Consider the following 17,757-nt stretch of genomic DNA (forward strand, 5'->3'; position numbering starts at 1 on the left):
TGTGCATTGAAAATTTCTTGCTATTGCACAATACTTAATATAATAATTTTGGACCCCGATTTGGACCATCTTGAAAACTGGGCCCATAATCAAAAATCTAAGTACATGTTTAGATTCAGCATATCTAAGAACCCCAAGAATTCAATTTTTGTTAAAATCAAGCTAAGTTTAATTTTGGACCCTTTGGACCTTGATAATGTTGATGTAGACCAATTTGAAAACAGGACCAAAAATTAAGAATCTGAATAAAGGAGTAGGGGCATTAAGCCCTAGTTTTGGCCCAAGAAAATGAAATGTTTGATAACTATTTCAAATTGGCACATAACGTTTAGAAATGCATAGGGTCAAGAAATATAAATGAAAAACATGAAGATTTTTATTTGATAACGTCACAATTACGTCATAATATGTACTATTTACACAAACATGATGAAAAATATAAAATTTATGCAGTTTTCTGACTTTTTTTTCGTTAGGAAACATCCTGCGCAGCCGAGAAACAACAAAATTAGTTAACAAAAGCTTTATTATAACTATTGGCATTATCTCACCAAATATAAAGTTGTTTCTTGGGTGCGCACATACTTTTTCAGTCTAAAATGTACTTCAAATTTGATGAAAAAACAAGGAAAATCACAAAATTTAACAAAATATGCAAATTTGGTTAAGATTTGTTGCCATGGTAACTTGTTCTATGTCAAATTTGTTTTGTTTTTCTTAGTACCTTATACCTAAGACAAGTTTTCAGTAATTTAAGAATATGTATGATAACTTTAAAATTTGCAGTAATTTTTGGGCCAAATAAGGGCCTTATTGCCCCATCTCCTTTATAAAACAGGACCAAAAATTAAGAATCTAAATACCTGGTTAAATTTGGCATATCAAAGAACCCCAATAATTCATTTTTTTATGAAATTAAACAAAGTTTAATTTTGGACCCTTTTGGCCCCTAATTCGTTGGGACCAAAACTTCCAAATTAATCCAAACCTTCCTTTTGTGGTCATAAACCTTGTGTTAAAATTTCATAGATTTCTATTAACTTATATTAAAGTTATTGTGCAAAAACCAAGAAAAATGCTTATTTGGGACCTGTTTTTTGGCCCCTAATTCCTTAACTGTTGGGACTAAAACTCCCAAAATCAATCCCACCCTTCCTTTTGTGGTCATAGACCTTATTTTAAAATTTCATAGATTTCTGTTCACTTATACTAAAGTTATTGTGTGAAAACCAAGTAAAATGCTTATTTTGGTCCTTTTTGGCCCCTTATTCCTACACTGTTGGGACCAAAACACCCAAAATCAATCCCAACCTTCCTTTTATGGTCATAAACCTTGCATTTAAATTTCATACATTTCTATTTAATTTTACTAAAGTTAGAGTGCGAAAACCAAATCTCTTTGGACGACGATGACGACACCAATGTGATACCAATATACGACAAAACAAAATCAATTTTTGCGGTCGTATAAAAATAGCTTGTACCCAAGTTTACCCAAAAGATTACAGTGGGTTCCAAGTTGTATAATAAACCCTAAAGAAAAACTTGACAATAAAAAGTTACATATGTACAAGAGTTATCTCCCTTACCCCAAGTGTCTACAAAGTGGTTGTTCAAGAAAAATTTAAATTCTGCAGTAAAAAGAGTGAGCCAACTGATAATACAAATAATGTTGACTTACTTCTTCTTTGACATCTGGAGTGGAATGAATCTTTATAAATGATATACCATACTCTGATGTCTGTAAATAAAATAATTGAAATATCAAAATTACCAAGTGTGGACACTAAGAAATGTCTTTTCAGTATAAACTATACTCTGATGTTTGTAATTACATTAAATAAATATTAAAATCAACAAGTGTGGACACTAAGAAATGTCTTTTCAGTATAAACTATACTCTGATGTCTGTAATTACATTAAATAAATATCAAAATCAACAAGTGTGGACACATAAAAATGTCTTTTAAATATACTTCTTCTTGATGTCCTAATATAGGTGTTTGCAATAACAGTAGAAATTAAAATATTATACACCCAATTTCTTTACCTAGATTAAACATCTTACAAATGAATTGCATCTATGCCAAATTAGCATATTGTCTAAAAATTTAGACTGATTGTTTCTGCTATTTCAAAATCAAAGATTGTGGGAGACAAAAGATCGAACTTTAAATTCAAATTATTTTTTTCTATTATACAAATGTTGAATAATATATGATATGTGCATGCTTTTATTTATTGAATGAATAACTTATATGGAGAAGACTTTTCCATTTCCAATCTCAATTTTTATTCATAATGGAATAAGTCAGTCTGACTTACATTTGTCTTTTTTAAATTATGTGTATGCTTAAGGTAGGAATATGGACAAATTACCTTGTTTAAGGTAGGAATACGGACAAATTACCTTGTTGAATGGTTGAGTACAGACTATTTTAACTCTATCCCACTTTTCACTGGCAACAGCATTTGACAACTTTTCTGGTCCAAACATTCTAACACTGTTTCTATTGGTTCCATTTCTGCTTTCCAGTGGTGTCATAAAAGATGAGGCTACTAATATTACCTAAAATTAAGGTATTAGAAACATTAGATCTATAGTTAAATTACTGAACAAAAAAATTTTAATCATATATATCATGACCTTAGACCTAATTCATACATATAAATCAGTTAGTTTTCTTCTCTACATTATTTTACATTTTCCATTTCATGCATTTAATAGCCTACTTTTTTTTCATTGGCAATTATACAGCGTCTTCTTATTTTAAGATTTTCGTGTTTACAGCTCTTTCGCATTATTCGCAATAATAAAAACCTCGCAATAATTTCTGAATTTACAGTAATTAGCTCTCAATAAGTAAAAGCTCATTCTAATATGAAAATCATCAAATGTTTTGGTAAAATGTGAATATATTGATATGTCAGATTTATATATAAATATCTCTATGATCTTTAAACTATTCCATCAGTATTTAATAGTGAATATGTATGTATAAAAAGGGACAAAAGATACCAGAGGGGCATTCAAACTCAAAAATAGAAAATAAACTGACAACACTATAGTATAATCATATTCAATCTTTGATACAGTACTGTTAAACAATTTTACATCTTGACCTTAATTTTCGGTGTGTTACTTATAGCATGTATGGTTCAGAAACATCTTGAAGTTAACTTAAGTCATGCATTTTGGTTTTAGTGTTGAGTTTAGTGGATTACTATTTATCTTTAAATTTTTTCATCCATTTGCTCATGTGTTTACAAGTTCTTTCCTTGATATTGTATTGTACAATCTTAATTACATTTCAATATTTTTCATTCTTAGATATCCAGAAATAATTACATTCAGATCTTCGTAGTTTTAAAACTTGAATGTATTCCTTAAGTTATCATCCGAAGCTTTACATTTTTTAATGTTTAACGTTTCTTAAAATTATAAATCTGATCTTTAAATTTTTAGATACTTTTTTAGTTTAAGATGTTTTTTTCTAAAACTATCATCATATTGACTGTTTTATTCTCAATGTTGAATTTTTCCTATAATCCATGAGTCAGTTTCACACAAAAAATGTATTACTAAGATTGATCATAAGTTATGAACAATACAGTATACTTATGATCAATCTTAGTTGTAACCCACTCAAGAACTTTATATTTTAATTTTCTTAGTTTTTGTATATATCAGTACATATTATCATTTTGTTCATTATATTTTTTTTTATCTTTTTCTATAACATTGTCCTCCTTATTTTTGTTTATTTATCTCTATATATATAATTATTATCCTCGTCATACTTTATAATCATGATCAGTTGTAGCTGTTTCTTTTCCAACTAAAATTTCCACAAATGCAGAACCTTCATTCCCCACATCAATAGAATTAATCTGGCTTGATTTCTCTAACTGTAAATAGAAAAAGTCTGAAATAAATACTGAATCCTTATTCTGTAATCAGAAAAGAAGGGAAGATATTCTTACATCCACATGATCCACTTGACAAAACCTGTGCAAAGGGGAAAATCCTATTATTGCTGTTTTTGTCTGTAATAAATAAGTTGTAGAGAGCTTTAACACAAAGACACAGCCAACATTCCTCACTAACACTGACTGCAGTTCCTAGCCAAATGTTATTACAGTTACAACTGAGGATCATGACATTCAATTTTGATTTTTTTTATTAAAATATATCTGTTAATGAAGAACTTAAAATATGTTAAACATGTGGTATTAATCAGAGGTCATTAAAGTGAACCCTAAACTTAGTAAGTCTAGGGTTCACTTAGTAAGTCTAGGGTTCACTTAGTAAGTCTAGGGTTCACTTAGTAAGTCTAGGGTTCACTTTAATGACCTCTGATCAATACCATATGTTTAACATATTTTTTTGTAAGTTACAAAGAAGAACATGAGTACCTCGCAGATACAAGAACAAAACAGCAAATTGATAATGCATATAAATTACATGGTAGAATAAAAAATAAATTTAAGTTCACTTCATTGAAGCAACGTTTTTAAACATGTTCATACAATTAGGTTTATTTATCAAGCTCAGCTGCCCACGGTCACAATAGGGTCCATAGAGAACCAATTTGTTTACTTAGAATTTGCAGGTTTATAGTAACCATGGTAACTATATATATACCTGGAGTACAACAACAGCATTTTTAGGCTGGCCAGTTGTTTTCCACTTGTGTGAACCTTCTGCTTTTAACAAATTTTCAGCTGGATTATTCTGAAATAAACAAACTCTAACATCTGACAATGTCTGAACATTAACCCATCAAAAATAACAGTAGAAAAAAAAAAGAGTATCCTGATTCTGTGATCTCAAATTGTATATGCAGTGAAGGAAAGAATGGATATACATGATACATATGTATGTCTCATTGGCACCCATTCCACATCTACATATGTACATGTACATTATTATTTGTTAACTTCGGTGAAACTTTTCAGGTCACAAAGCAAATATCTTCTTCTTCTTCTTCTTCTTCTTCTGATACCTGATCGTCCTGATGTTAAATTGAATTAGTTGTGATTCACATGATCTGGATTTTCGGAAACCATGTTGGAGGTCGTGAAGAATGTTATTTGCCTTTAAATAGTTCATGATGTTACTTGTCACAATGTCCAATGACATGCTTTCCTCTAGTCTAAATAATTACGTCTTGCAAGGCTATATATGTTTTTCTTCTGTAACCATGGTAACGCCTTCCTGCACTGTCATATCATACAATTCTGTAAAGCCTTCATATGTAATACATTTGAAGACTTCACAGAAAGAAAATAATATGTCATAATTACTTGCAGTAGCTTTACCCTATAACCCCCAGCTCAATCGGGACAGTATTATACTGAAATTGGAAAGTCTTTTTTCACTATAAACTTCTTTTGTCATGTTTGTATTAAAAGAATGAACTTCTAATTAGAATAAGCCACTGGCAGAGGGTCGTAATGGGGGATCCCCAGTACCTTCATGATGAATAATGGTAAAAATTGTTGACGAAATAATTACGATTGACATTCTTGGATATGATTGCTACGGATGATTCCGACAACAAATGTAGGCGAGTTATACACCATAGTGAAGATAAATCAATTCATATTTATGACATAACAAGTTTTAGTGGGGTTAACAGCCGAGAAATCACCATTTAACGGAATTTCGTCACCTCTGACATTTTTCTAAATCGTGAGCTAAGTACCTTGTGTTATATAAAGGTATATTGGAAAAAAAATTCTGAGACGAGTGCCTGTGCATGACTGATCATGACTACCCTTCTAGAAACATTTAAAATAATTCAACAAAAAAGTCGGGCTACCTTCATGATTTAATTGATATAAAAATTAATAAGTATGATTTAAGATCACAGGAAACAGCAGTACTCCCAAGAGTTCGAACTTCTAAGTATGGCTTAAGATCATTTCGCTATAATGCTGCACAAATCTGGAATGAACTACCAAACCATTGTCGAGTGGAAACATCTTTTGACCAATTCAAAAAATTGGTACAAACATGGGATCCAAGTAACAGTTCATGCCAGTGCAGTGCATGCATTTAGTGTTTAAACCTGTTTTATTTTTATTTTCTGTGTAACTATCTAATTTGTGCAATCTTATTATTAACTTGTGCTATATTTTAAGTGTACTATATGCTTTTAACTTATGTATGTCATTATGGTATCTTACTATAGTATATGCATTATATGTTTAGAATTGTGTTGTTTTCATGACTTTTTTGTATGTGTGTATTGTATTGTATTGTGTGTGTGTATTGTATTTCTTTTAAAGTCGATTTGAAAAGCTCACTAGAGCTTGTGTTATGTAGTTTATTGAAGATCGACTTTAAATAAAACTTTGAATCTTGAATCTTGAATCTTGAAACAGATCAGAATTCTGAGCAAACTTCTTGTGTTTACCTTGTCAGCGCAACTACAGGATACAATATGCTTCACTTTTATTTCTGGCATGTTTTCAAATTAAGTTTGGGATGGCATTTGATTAATCATTTACTTTATAATTTCTAAAGTATACTCATAATACTGATTCAGCAAGTTTTTGGAGTCAGTTTTGTAAAGAATCAAAACAACGGAAATACGATGTTAATGATAATAAAAGAGACGGTTCCGGGCACTTTGCTGGACGAAGATCCTGTCTCTAAACTACAGAATGAATTGTCAATTACACTAACTAAATGGATAAATATGTCAGTAAATTAGGTGTTTTTTATCATTTATTGCAGACATTTATTTTTATCTTTGCTCTGCATCATCCAGAATGTTTTCCCGGAAGTTCACACATCGGTTGTCTCCCCTCTATACACTTGAAAACAACACAGAACTGAAGAACTTTTACCTGAAAAATGAAATAAATAAACACGTAAGATTAAGCAATCTGTCATTTAAGGTTTCAGTTGATTGCAGACATGTTCAGCTTCACTTTTAACAACAGGTCTATGAGATTTGATTTGATTTATTTAGCTGTCATGTCAAACATGCCAAATTGGTGTTTACCAAATTCTACTATTATGATTCTATGGTCACTTCGGCATCTGGTCAGATCGGCACCTAGTCATATTAAGATAATTCGGCAACAGATTTTTTTTTCGTCACCAACAATTAACAATTATATTTTCCATGGAAATGATTGTCTAAAATGGTGGGTCTCAATTTGGGGTCTAAGCGTGACGCAGGATTACTGATTATTCGTAAGCATGAAATGTGCAGAAAGTCAAATTATTTTGTCGTGAAAACAGGAAATGAGGTCTTGCAGGACTTGGGGAATGACAAAAAAATAAAAATTGCTTACGCATAAAGTGTAAGCGGGATACGGGAATCTAACAAAACAGTAAGCGGGACCCGGGATCAGAACCCCCCAATGAGACCCCCAATATGGGTATGTAGACAACTCATAATCAACCAACTCGTACCCTATTTTAACCAGCTCGTACCCATGAGTTATTTGATATGCATAGCTGTTGTAGTGGCCTCAGTGGACGAGTGGTCTACTGAGGTTGTGAGTCAAACCCTGCTCGTGTGGGTGCACTTGACTCCAATTTTACATGTAATTGACTAGTTATGTTCATGATATTATTTTTCCTATCAAAGGTCGGTGCTTTTTTCCAAGCCAGACTTCCTCCACCAATAAAAACTGGTCACCATGAAATAACCTAAATGCGGTGCTTAAAGGTGGTGTTGAAACACCAAAAATCAAATCATATTATAGTTGTTGTAAATTTCTTTCATATATCATTATATAGCATGTATAGCAACATATGAATAATAAAACTTTCATTGTCGACCCTTATCATGCTTATGGGTGTAGTTATAATGCAATAAAGATTATTATTGTTAATATGATGCAATTATAATTGTTTTAAATATATCAAAGCTTATCAAATACTTATAATTAAACATTAGTCTTTAGACTTTTTGATTATATGAAATTGTTTGGATGTCAATTTCGAAGTCAAATTATTTGATATGCATATTAAAATAATTATATTGATATATACTAACACAAAAAGAAGACATGTCCATCGCAATATTCAGTGAAAAATATCATTTTCAAATATTCTTTGGAACAAGCACACTTGAACATTTTTTTTAGATATAAATCCTATCAGCTGTAGACATGGTAGATCAGCCACAAAATTAATAAGAAATGAAGCATTATAAATTATAATGTTAAAAATTATTTTCTACTAACATGACTAACACGAAAAAAAAGACTGCAATATTTGGTATGAGTTGGTAGAAATATGAGTTGGTTAAAATAATGTACAAGTTGGTTGAGTACAAGCTGCTTAACGTATTAACATGTATGTATATATATGAGTTGACATGTATCCAAAAAATGAACATGATGAATGATATTGGAAATTATTTTTTTTCAACATTTTAAAAATATTTTATCTCAAGGTTTCAACGTACACATTATGCAGAACAGAAATTCCAAGCAAAAGTTTACTACAAGCATGATCATGATGATCAGCATTCTAAATTAGAAATAAAGAAATTAGATAAAAAAAAAAACGTCTTGAACATTGATATTTTTTTGTAATTATCAGTTAGAAAACTGTCTTTAGCTGTGTATTGTAGGCACCGCCTCTACCTACTAATTTAAAAGAATAATAAATGCATACTTTACACACCTAAAGATGGTAAGTACTTGTTACTATTCCTACCTTAGGATATTGTACCACTTTCGCAGTACATATTGTTGTAGGGGTTTCAAATAAACTTTTTACGTTGGTCTCTCACATGTACTTTTGTTTCTTACAGATTCATTCATATGTAAGATAAATTAAAGTGGAGAATAAACCATCATCGAAGTCAGTCCTACAATTGAAAGAAGGAAGCCACAGATTTAAGTAGATAGACAGCTGAACAATCAATAAAGTCAGCTGTAACACAGTTAGAAGGTAGCCGTTAAGTGGAGTGTGACATTGGTAACAGTTAACCAGTCAGACAATTATGGATGGAAATAAAGATCTTCAAAACGTTGCAGAAAAACCAAAGAAGAAGAAATCACAAGGTAATTATTGACTTTTCTTATATTTGATACATTCATGACATTGTAATTCTTTTTGCATGTTAATTGAATTTTTTTACATCATGTTGTTTCATTTATTTATTTATTTTTCTGTCTGCATTTGATATTAGTTACATAAAAGTGTAAATTTTGGAATGCTAGTTAGATACCTGCATCATGTATAAAAACAGAAGATGTGGTATGATTATAAATGAGACAACTCTCCACAAGAGACCAAAATGACATTATTTAGTAAATAACCAATTTTACGGTATTATCCTAGAACAATTAATTAAATAGGAAAATTTTGGAACTAGAAAATAGTTTTCCTGAATGTTTTATCACAAGTTAAACATGTTTAGGAAATAATCGCTAATTTTTACCGACTCCACAGTTAGAGGTATCCATGCTCATACATGTCATATGCATGTTAATAGTTACCATGGTTACTTGTCAATCAATAGAAATATAGTACTGACAATTACATAAATCATCTTTACATTTAACAGGGAACCAGGCAAAGAAAGAGGGCAAGAAGAAAACTGGTGATAATCAGAGACCAGTCATGTCAAGTACTGTTCAGTACCACCCAGATAGTTCAATCCAATATCAGACAGATAGATTGATACCAGAAGGACAGGGAACCCATCATATTACTGACAGACTTGTTTTTGATGGACAGACACTCAATCAACCAAGACTACATAACCTCCCTCCAAAGAAAAGTTTGTCCCCATCATTTATAGCCTCTCACATTATGGCACAAGAAGGAATGAATCAACCTTCTGAACCATCTCATACAGTACAACATCTTCCTTCTTCTCCAGTTAAAGTTCAAAGTTCAACAGAAAGAATCCCAGACATAAGGTTTATGGGTCAGATTTTCTCCCAGCCTCAGTATCGGTCATTTACTCCACACGGTTTAGAACAGGGTGGACTGCGAGCTCCACATGGATTGGAACAGGGTGGACTGAGAGCTCCACATGGATTAGAACAGGGGGGACTAAGAGCTCCACATGGATTAGAACAGGGGGGAATACGTCTTCCACATGGACTTGACCAGGGTGGACTGTTGAGACAACAATTGTTACATGGAATTAGACCTTCATCAGATTCTTCATTTCATAGACCAACTATTGATCCTTCTCGAGCATCCCCCTCCTATCACAGGGTAGACCCTCCAAGGTCGTCACCCTCCTATCACAGTCCACCACCTAACAGAACTGTACACAATATACCAGGATCTTCTCCACCAGGGGTTGTTGGTCGTGAGAGTGAAAGGATGTCTCCATACCATGTATCTACCATACGTAAGACACCTTCTCCGGCACCTAAACGTGTATCACCAGGTCCTCAGAAGTCTTCCCCATCTCCCAAACATCAACGAATGTCACCAGTGCCAGAGCTATCTTCACATTATCGTCAAGATAGAGTATCTCCTGCAGAGAGGACACAGTTAAGTTTGGAAGAGGCCATCAAATTAATGCAAGGTCACCCTGGAGCAATTATTCCACAACATTTACTTACACAACTAGGTCAGCAGGTTCCCCAGCAACAAGGTCACCCCGGAGCAAGTATTCCACAACATTTACTTACACAACTAGGTCAGCAACTTCCCCTGCAACAGACCAGATCTGACACTGAAGATGTAACAAAGGTTTGTAATTTTATACACAGATGATGTATATCTTGACACATGTATCATATCATCTTCGCTAGCCAAGGGTTACGATCCACTCCCGCTCTCTTCACCCTTGGCGGATTGAGCCAACATTTGTGATAACAATGTTGCGCCATCTATCGGAAGATAAAAACCACGCCAATTCCGAATACATTAGTCTTGACCAATAGTAGCACTTGAACTCTTCAGCTTGGAGGTAAAAACACGGTAGCGTCTAGATGCTACACACTTGGTAAAGCCGGAAATGAAAGCATACGTCAACATTCATGCATTTGTGCATGAAACATACCCAGGAACTTCCATTTGTTGATTAAAAACATTCAAGTTTTCACTAAATATAGTCGTATGTTTAGGGATGTAAAGGCTTGTTGCACAAAAAACATGTGGCAATTGTTTACAAACACTTTCTACATTTACACGTGATCATGTTACAGGCGCATTTTGATTGGATGCAGCGAGTTTTGACTGCAACCAATAAAAATCCTTACCTTGTGTCTCCGAAATTTTATCTCAATCTGCCAAGGGTGAAGAGAGCGGGAGTGGATCGTAACCCTTGGCTAGCGAAGATGGTATCATATAGTCACCTGCCTGTTGATGAACACTGCATGTGACCCTCTAAATTTGTTGTCGTTTTTGTCATATAGTCATGAAAGTTGCTGTTGTACAAATTTTGTATTAACATATATACATTTTTTTTGTACGCTGCATTTCTTTTTATTCATATCTAAATAATTTAATTTTGGATGTAACACGTCTTCTGATTGGCTGACGTTATTTTTTATGAGCCCATAGACATAATTTAGTCATGTGACTGTGACGTCATCAACGTTTCTTCATGATTTTCTAAGATTTAAAAAGGAATTTAGAATTAAATTATAAGAAATGACTAATATTTTTTCTGTCTATTCGAAATAACATAAAAAATTTGATGCACACTGTTAGATAATCTGCTACGCGCGTTATTCAGTGTGCACCAGATTTTTTATGTTATTTCTTCATAGACAGAAAAAATATTACAGTCATTCCTTAAATGACACATATATAAAAAAAAATTAAAAAAATAACATTTATAAACAAATAAGTCTTGATCATGTACATGTTGACACACAGATGATATCAGAAAAAAACCAATATGAAGTCATCCATAACAATGCTACTTTTTAAATACTATGATTTTTGTAATTATACAGTTCATGTAGTAATGAATTATTTTTCTCAACCTTTGGTTTTCAGTTATTATCAGACATGGGGTCAATTACATTTGAAAGTAATTAATTACATTCAATTACAATTACAAAATCTTCAATTAAATTACACATTACATTTGACTTTTTTTACCAATGTAATTAATTACATTCCAATTACTTGGCAAATGTAATTAATTACTTCAATTACATTTGAAAGGAAAATTAAGATAAAACATTGAAAACATGCATTTATTCTATGATATGTACATAAGTATTATACATTGCTCTATAGTTATAACAATTAGACAGTGTTCAACTAGTATATACATTTTTGTATTGTGTCATATAACTTATTTAAGCATTTTCCCATTACATTTGACCATCATCAGCTTTTCAAATGTTCCATCAGCCAGTCTGCACCTTTCCGGCCTAAATGTTTTTCCAGCAGTGCTAAATAAGCGTTCAACATTATAAGAGCATTTGTCATTTCTAACTGTTTTGGATCAGACGGTGAATATTTTACACTTTTTTTTATGCATTGTGTCAATGTTGTTTGAATTTCTTTATTCTCAGAATGCAGAATGTACAAATCTCTGTGTTTTCTCTGAAAATTACAAAAGGCCTTATTTAATATCTTGAAAATATTAAATTGTTTTAATTTACCTATTGAAATTTTACATTTATTTAAATTTATTTGATTGTAAATGATACAAAAAAGAGCACTATTTTTTATTTTTTGAAATGATTTTCATTTTTATCCCAGCTTATTCAAATTATTTATCTTAAATAAGTGATTTAGAAATCTGACTTCTTAAAACAAAAATAAACTTTAGTTTTAATCACAACTAATTAATTTAATAAACAAAATATTTTCCAAATTTAAATGTAAGCTATTAGAGGATATAAGATAAATGAAATCTGGTTAGAAATGAAAAAGAAGCATTATGAATTTATTAATTTTTTAAATTCTTATATAGTATTACCTTCATATGTGTAACAAAGTTGGATGTAACTTTATAACTTCCACTAATGAGGGTGCCACAATGCATACATTTTCCTTTGAAAGTATTTCCATTTTGGAAGTCATCAGGAACAGTAAAATGTTCCAGTACACTCTTTTTTTTTTTTTTTTTTTTTTTTTTTTTTTTTTTTTTTTTTTTTTTTTTTTTTTTTTTTTTTTTTTTTTTTTCTAGAAGCACTCAGACTGAAGGGTATGGAAGACAATTTCAACACGAAAATTACAATATGACTTATAACTTTTATCTAATACAGTAATATGATTAGAATATAATATTAATAATTAATAATTGTTAAAGAGTGATGAACATATATGCATAGAAAGAAGCTGGGTTTGTGCTTTATTTATTAACGGATGCCTAGTGAGTTAACTAATCTTTATTTAACCAATAATTTAAAAACAATTAATTTGAAAAAAAAGAGAAAAAAAAAAAAATAATAATATTGGGATGCAGGCCTCAACCTTCATTCTCATGTTGGTGGAAGAGGTATATGTGGCCAAAATTTTGTCATCATTGTGCTCCGAACGTTAAAAGTATTTTATTGGAAAAAATAATATATAACATATACATGTACACACAAATTATAACAATAAGTATCATATTTTACTAAGTAATATTGTTTTTATCTAAATATATATCTCTATTTCTATGAAATGTTGTGTTAAGAGTATGAATTAAACCATCTGAATTGTTTACATAACTAATTTGATAAATTGAATAAACAAATGCATACATAGATGGGAATAGTTCCTGTGGTATGTTAAATAACAAACAGTTTAATTCATTTAAAACAAAAGTTTCATCATTTATTTCTATTCTAATGAAGTCATTTATATATTTTCGGAATAGTCTTAATTTTTTACAATGTAGCAGTAAATGATTTAGTGTTTCATTTTCCGAGTTACAGAGAAAGCATATCGGAAAAACGTTACTATTTCGTCTTTTTTGGTTATCTTTTGTAGGAAGAGCATTATGCACAACTCTATAAATAAAATCTTGCTGGTAATTGCTTTTGATATTCCTAATATTACTCCATATATCTGTAAAATCGACATAGCTAAACTTTATTTCAATTTTATGTTTATGATTATCAATTTCAAGAATTTTCTTATAAATATTTTTGGGGTTTATACTTTGTAGATCAATTTTATTCTTATGATTTATTAAGAGAGCTTTTAATTTTGTATAAACTCTTGGTAAGACCATAGTATGTTTATATTTATTATTTCCTAATTCTGCATTAAACTCCCTTAATGTGTAACCTAAGTAATATATCATAAAACATGTCCAAACAGATGTATTTCCTTGTAAAAAACAAGTTGCTCTTTGGAGAAGCATGGCATCTATTTTCAGATTTATATATGGTATTTGTTGTCCACCTCTATTATACATTTGTGATAGAGACTTTCTATTTATATATTCCGAGTTACTCCTACCCCAAAAGAAAGTGTAAATATATCTATTTATTTGTGTGATATATTCAGGTAAAGGGGACACAACTCTAGCAACAAATAAGATTTTACTAATGATATAGGTATTTATAACAATAAGTTTATGTTTAAAATTCAGCTTTCTATTTTCCCACTTTTTTACTGTATTTTCTATACTATGAATAATGGGTAGCCAACTTTTACTTTGACTCGATTTACCAAACCAAATGCCCAGTGTTTTTACACTCTCCTTTGTTAAAAGTTTTAAACAAGCGTCTTCTTCTGGTGCATTACAAATATTTAATATTTCTGTTTTGTTTTTATTTATCTTTGCTCCTGATGCTTTACCAAATTTTTCAAATTCTTTCATAAATAAGTAATAATCTTTAATATCTGTTGTTATTGTTGTACAATCATCAGCATGTTGGAAAAGTTTTATTGGATCTTTTAGATTTGGAATGTTAATGCCTTTTATGTTTTTATTTCTTCTTATTGAGCTTGCCAGTGTTTCAATAGCCAAGGCATATAAATTCATAGAGAGAGGACAGCCTTGTCTAACTGATCTTGTAATTAAAATTTCTTCTGTTAACTGACCATTGACTTGTATTTTACTTTTTATATCTTTATATAGTATCTTAATCCATCTTACGAATTCTACTGGTACACTCTTGGAGCTCATTTTTAAATCTGATAAAATGTTTTCTTTCAACATTCATATATATAGTGAACAAATTTTGCAAGTGAGATTTTGTCATATGCATTATCCCTTCAAGAATTTAAACATGTACCTATAGGCCCTAGGGGTATATTTATCTCTCTCTAATTAGCCTTATATCTGTTTAACATAACTGTTATAAAAACAGTCATTATATAGTTTGTAATAAAACAAATAGCCAGAGGTTATATTTATTGGTTATTTAAGTCCTTGAATAAAGTTAATTATGTTAAATCAATGTCTTAAAATATCTATCTAAATCTACTAATTAAGGTCAAGACAGTGACTTCCTAGTGGTTTCTTTTAAAATTATGGCATGTGTCTACATTTTTTTTATCATTCAATACAAAATGAAGAATCTACCATGGTTGTGTTAATACAGAAAGTATACTGTGAAGGCTTTTCTTTGTCAGCTTACAACATTTGTTAAGATTATTGCTTTTAATAATTTTTTGAGAAAACACAAGATTTAATCTTTTGATCCAAAATTTCAAATGTAATTGACTTGTAATTGAAAAGTAATTGTCAATTACAGGCAATTTTGGCTATGTAATTAATTACATTCAATTACATGTAATTGAAAAAATGCTCAATTACACATTACATTCAATTACATGATAAATTGTAATTAATTACAGTCAATTACAATTACATATTTCAATTACCCCATGTCTGCTTATTATGAGTTTGCATTGTCCAGTTATATTAAGAAATAAGTTTTATTACAAATCTGACTTTTACTTGATCTTGCTGTGCATGACTACAAATGCATTTATTACACATGTTACAAGTCTATCAACTTTCACTAGATAATAAGTATATATGTATGTAAATTAATGCATGGAGTTTTCACTTATTCTTTTAAAATTTTCCTGTATGTTCAGAGAGTAGGTGATATTATGTATGAGACCAGTTTTTTTTAAGCATGAAAGCTATGTATCCTCAAATTTCCATAGTAATGGTCATTAGGTGGGACAGATGTCACATATCATATATATATCATAATCACTCTGTTTTCAGTTCAGCAGCTATCAACCTTTATACAGTTTTCCTGAGCCCTATCCAAGGGCAGTTCCCCATTCACAGAATGAGCCCTATGCAAGGGCAGTTCCCCACTTACAGAAAGAGCCCCATCAATGGGCAGTGCCCCTTTCACAGACTGAACCCTATCTTAGGACAGACTACAATTTTCAGGTCAGAGCATCCCACAGCTTATGTATTGGCTTCTGCTAGGGATCATGGGATTTATTTTTCAGTTGATGCAAAGATGAAACAGATTCATATTAATACACTGTATTACACATTTTTATGATATTTTTTACTATAAAAATATGGAGATTAGATATGATGGCCAATGAGACAACTATTAACCAGAGTTCAGATGAAACATAGATATAAGCAATTATAGGTAACAGACTAACAGTATGGCCTTCAACAATGAAAAAAACCATACTGTATAATCAGTATTGAAATGCCATGAAATCTGTTCTTATATGATAAGAAATAGAGAGTAATTACGTGGAGGCAATCAGACATCATACATGTAAGTCAGAGAGAGACTGACTTAACTAAAGACAGACAAAAATCTGACAGCAGGAACACCATCAAAAGGATAAGTTTACATGCTTCTGAAGGGTGAACAGTTCCTGTTCTCAGTGGCACACAGTGCTACAGTTTAAACTTCCTTTTGAGTGGCAAAGATCTTGTTTCCCTTACGGCACTCAGGCTTCCTTTACCAATAAAAATCAACTATTCGTCATCATATATAGAAGTGTTAAACACCAACATATAAGTCATTAATCTATTATTGTGTATCTCAATTCAAGTAAAAATCTACTAATATCTCAAAATCTGTTTTGTCATTAAACCCTTGTGGGAATATTTTTAGGTAAGCATGGTATGTGCATGTGTATATCTAAGTATATTTTTTTAAAGTTCTAGCAGGTTCTTTTATTAATTTATGTATTAAATTAGAATATGTGAACTGCTTGTGCATGGTCTATAAGTTAAGCTGTGAAGAGACAGTTGCTTTCCTATAGCATTCCTTTCTCTGTGACTATTTAGGTCTTCCTATAGCATGAGTGGTTATGGTTATGGATGCTTTTGATCCTGCTGAAATATATTTATAATTTGTTCGTAATTTGCTAGACACCCACAAAATATATCTTTTGTTACCTTATTCACAATGTTTTTACAAGTTTTATATTAATTATTCTGTATTGCATGGATTTTGATTTTGCCTTATCACAGGTAAGGTATTGACCACTCTTTCTACACCATAATGCTATACACTAAAAACAGGTGAACTTTATTACTCACATAGACATTTCTACGTAGAAGAAAAATCTGATGTCCCCCACCTTCCAAGCCAAGATCACCAACATGGCAAAAAATAAAACATAGGTGTAAACACATGTAAAATGCAAGATTTGCCTTTTATTTTAAAAACTGCAATAAACGCATAAATTATGACAAGGGCAACAATGTTTTTGGGATGTTGAGAGCTCTACCAAATGTTCAGTGATGTCAAAACTGACAAACAACTTCTTACAGGAGTTATTGCCCTTGAATAACATATTTTACCATTATTTTTCATTTTTCACATGATTTTCAAAGAAAAAAACTGGTTATTGATTTGAGGATGTATGACAGATGGCTTCTAAACAGTGTCAATAACTAGAAAACATTT

General features: G+C 31.1%; 2 protein-coding genes across 4 annotated transcripts in view; one reads left to right on the plus strand and one right to left on the minus strand.

Moving 5' to 3' along the window:
- The window catches only part of LOC134728083 (DNA repair protein XRCC1-like), a 32,698-nt gene extending 25,980 nt beyond the window's left edge, over nt 1-6,718 (minus strand). Inside the window, exons 1-5 of one of the 2 annotated variants that reach the window (XM_063592483.1) lie at nt 6,423-6,717; nt 4,646-4,735; nt 3,802-3,909; nt 2,411-2,569; nt 1,682-1,741 (exon numbers count right to left, since the gene is read on the minus strand). In XM_063592483.1, coding sequence (XP_063448553.1) covers nt 1,682-1,741; nt 2,411-2,569; nt 3,802-3,909; nt 4,646-4,735; nt 6,423-6,473 — 468 coding nt within the window. In that variant the 5' untranslated portion in view covers nt 6,474-6,717. Of the gene's footprint in view, nt 1-1,681; nt 1,742-2,410; nt 2,570-3,801; nt 3,910-4,645; nt 4,736-6,422 lie in introns of both variants that reach the window. The other variant, XM_063592484.1, reaches the window with a different exon arrangement.
- Nucleotides 6,651-17,757, plus strand: part of LOC134728082 (uncharacterized) — a 30,470-nt gene continuing 19,363 nt past the window's right edge. The window contains exons 1-4 of one of the 2 annotated variants that reach the window (XM_063592481.1): nt 6,651-6,882; nt 8,787-9,039; nt 9,546-10,693; nt 16,089-16,262. In XM_063592481.1, the coding sequence (XP_063448551.1) occupies nt 8,979-9,039; nt 9,546-10,693; nt 16,089-16,262 (1,383 nt within the window). In that variant the 5' untranslated portion in view covers nt 6,651-6,882; nt 8,787-8,978. The remainder of the gene's footprint in view (nt 6,883-8,786; nt 9,040-9,545; nt 10,694-16,088; nt 16,263-17,757) is intronic. The other variant, XM_063592482.1, reaches the window with a different exon arrangement.

Source organism: Mytilus trossulus, chromosome 8 (assembly GCF_036588685.1).
Source record: "Mytilus trossulus isolate FHL-02 chromosome 8, PNRI_Mtr1.1.1.hap1, whole genome shotgun sequence".
In the NCBI taxonomy this organism is placed as follows: Eukaryota; Metazoa; Mollusca; class Bivalvia; order Mytilida; family Mytilidae; genus Mytilus; species Mytilus trossulus.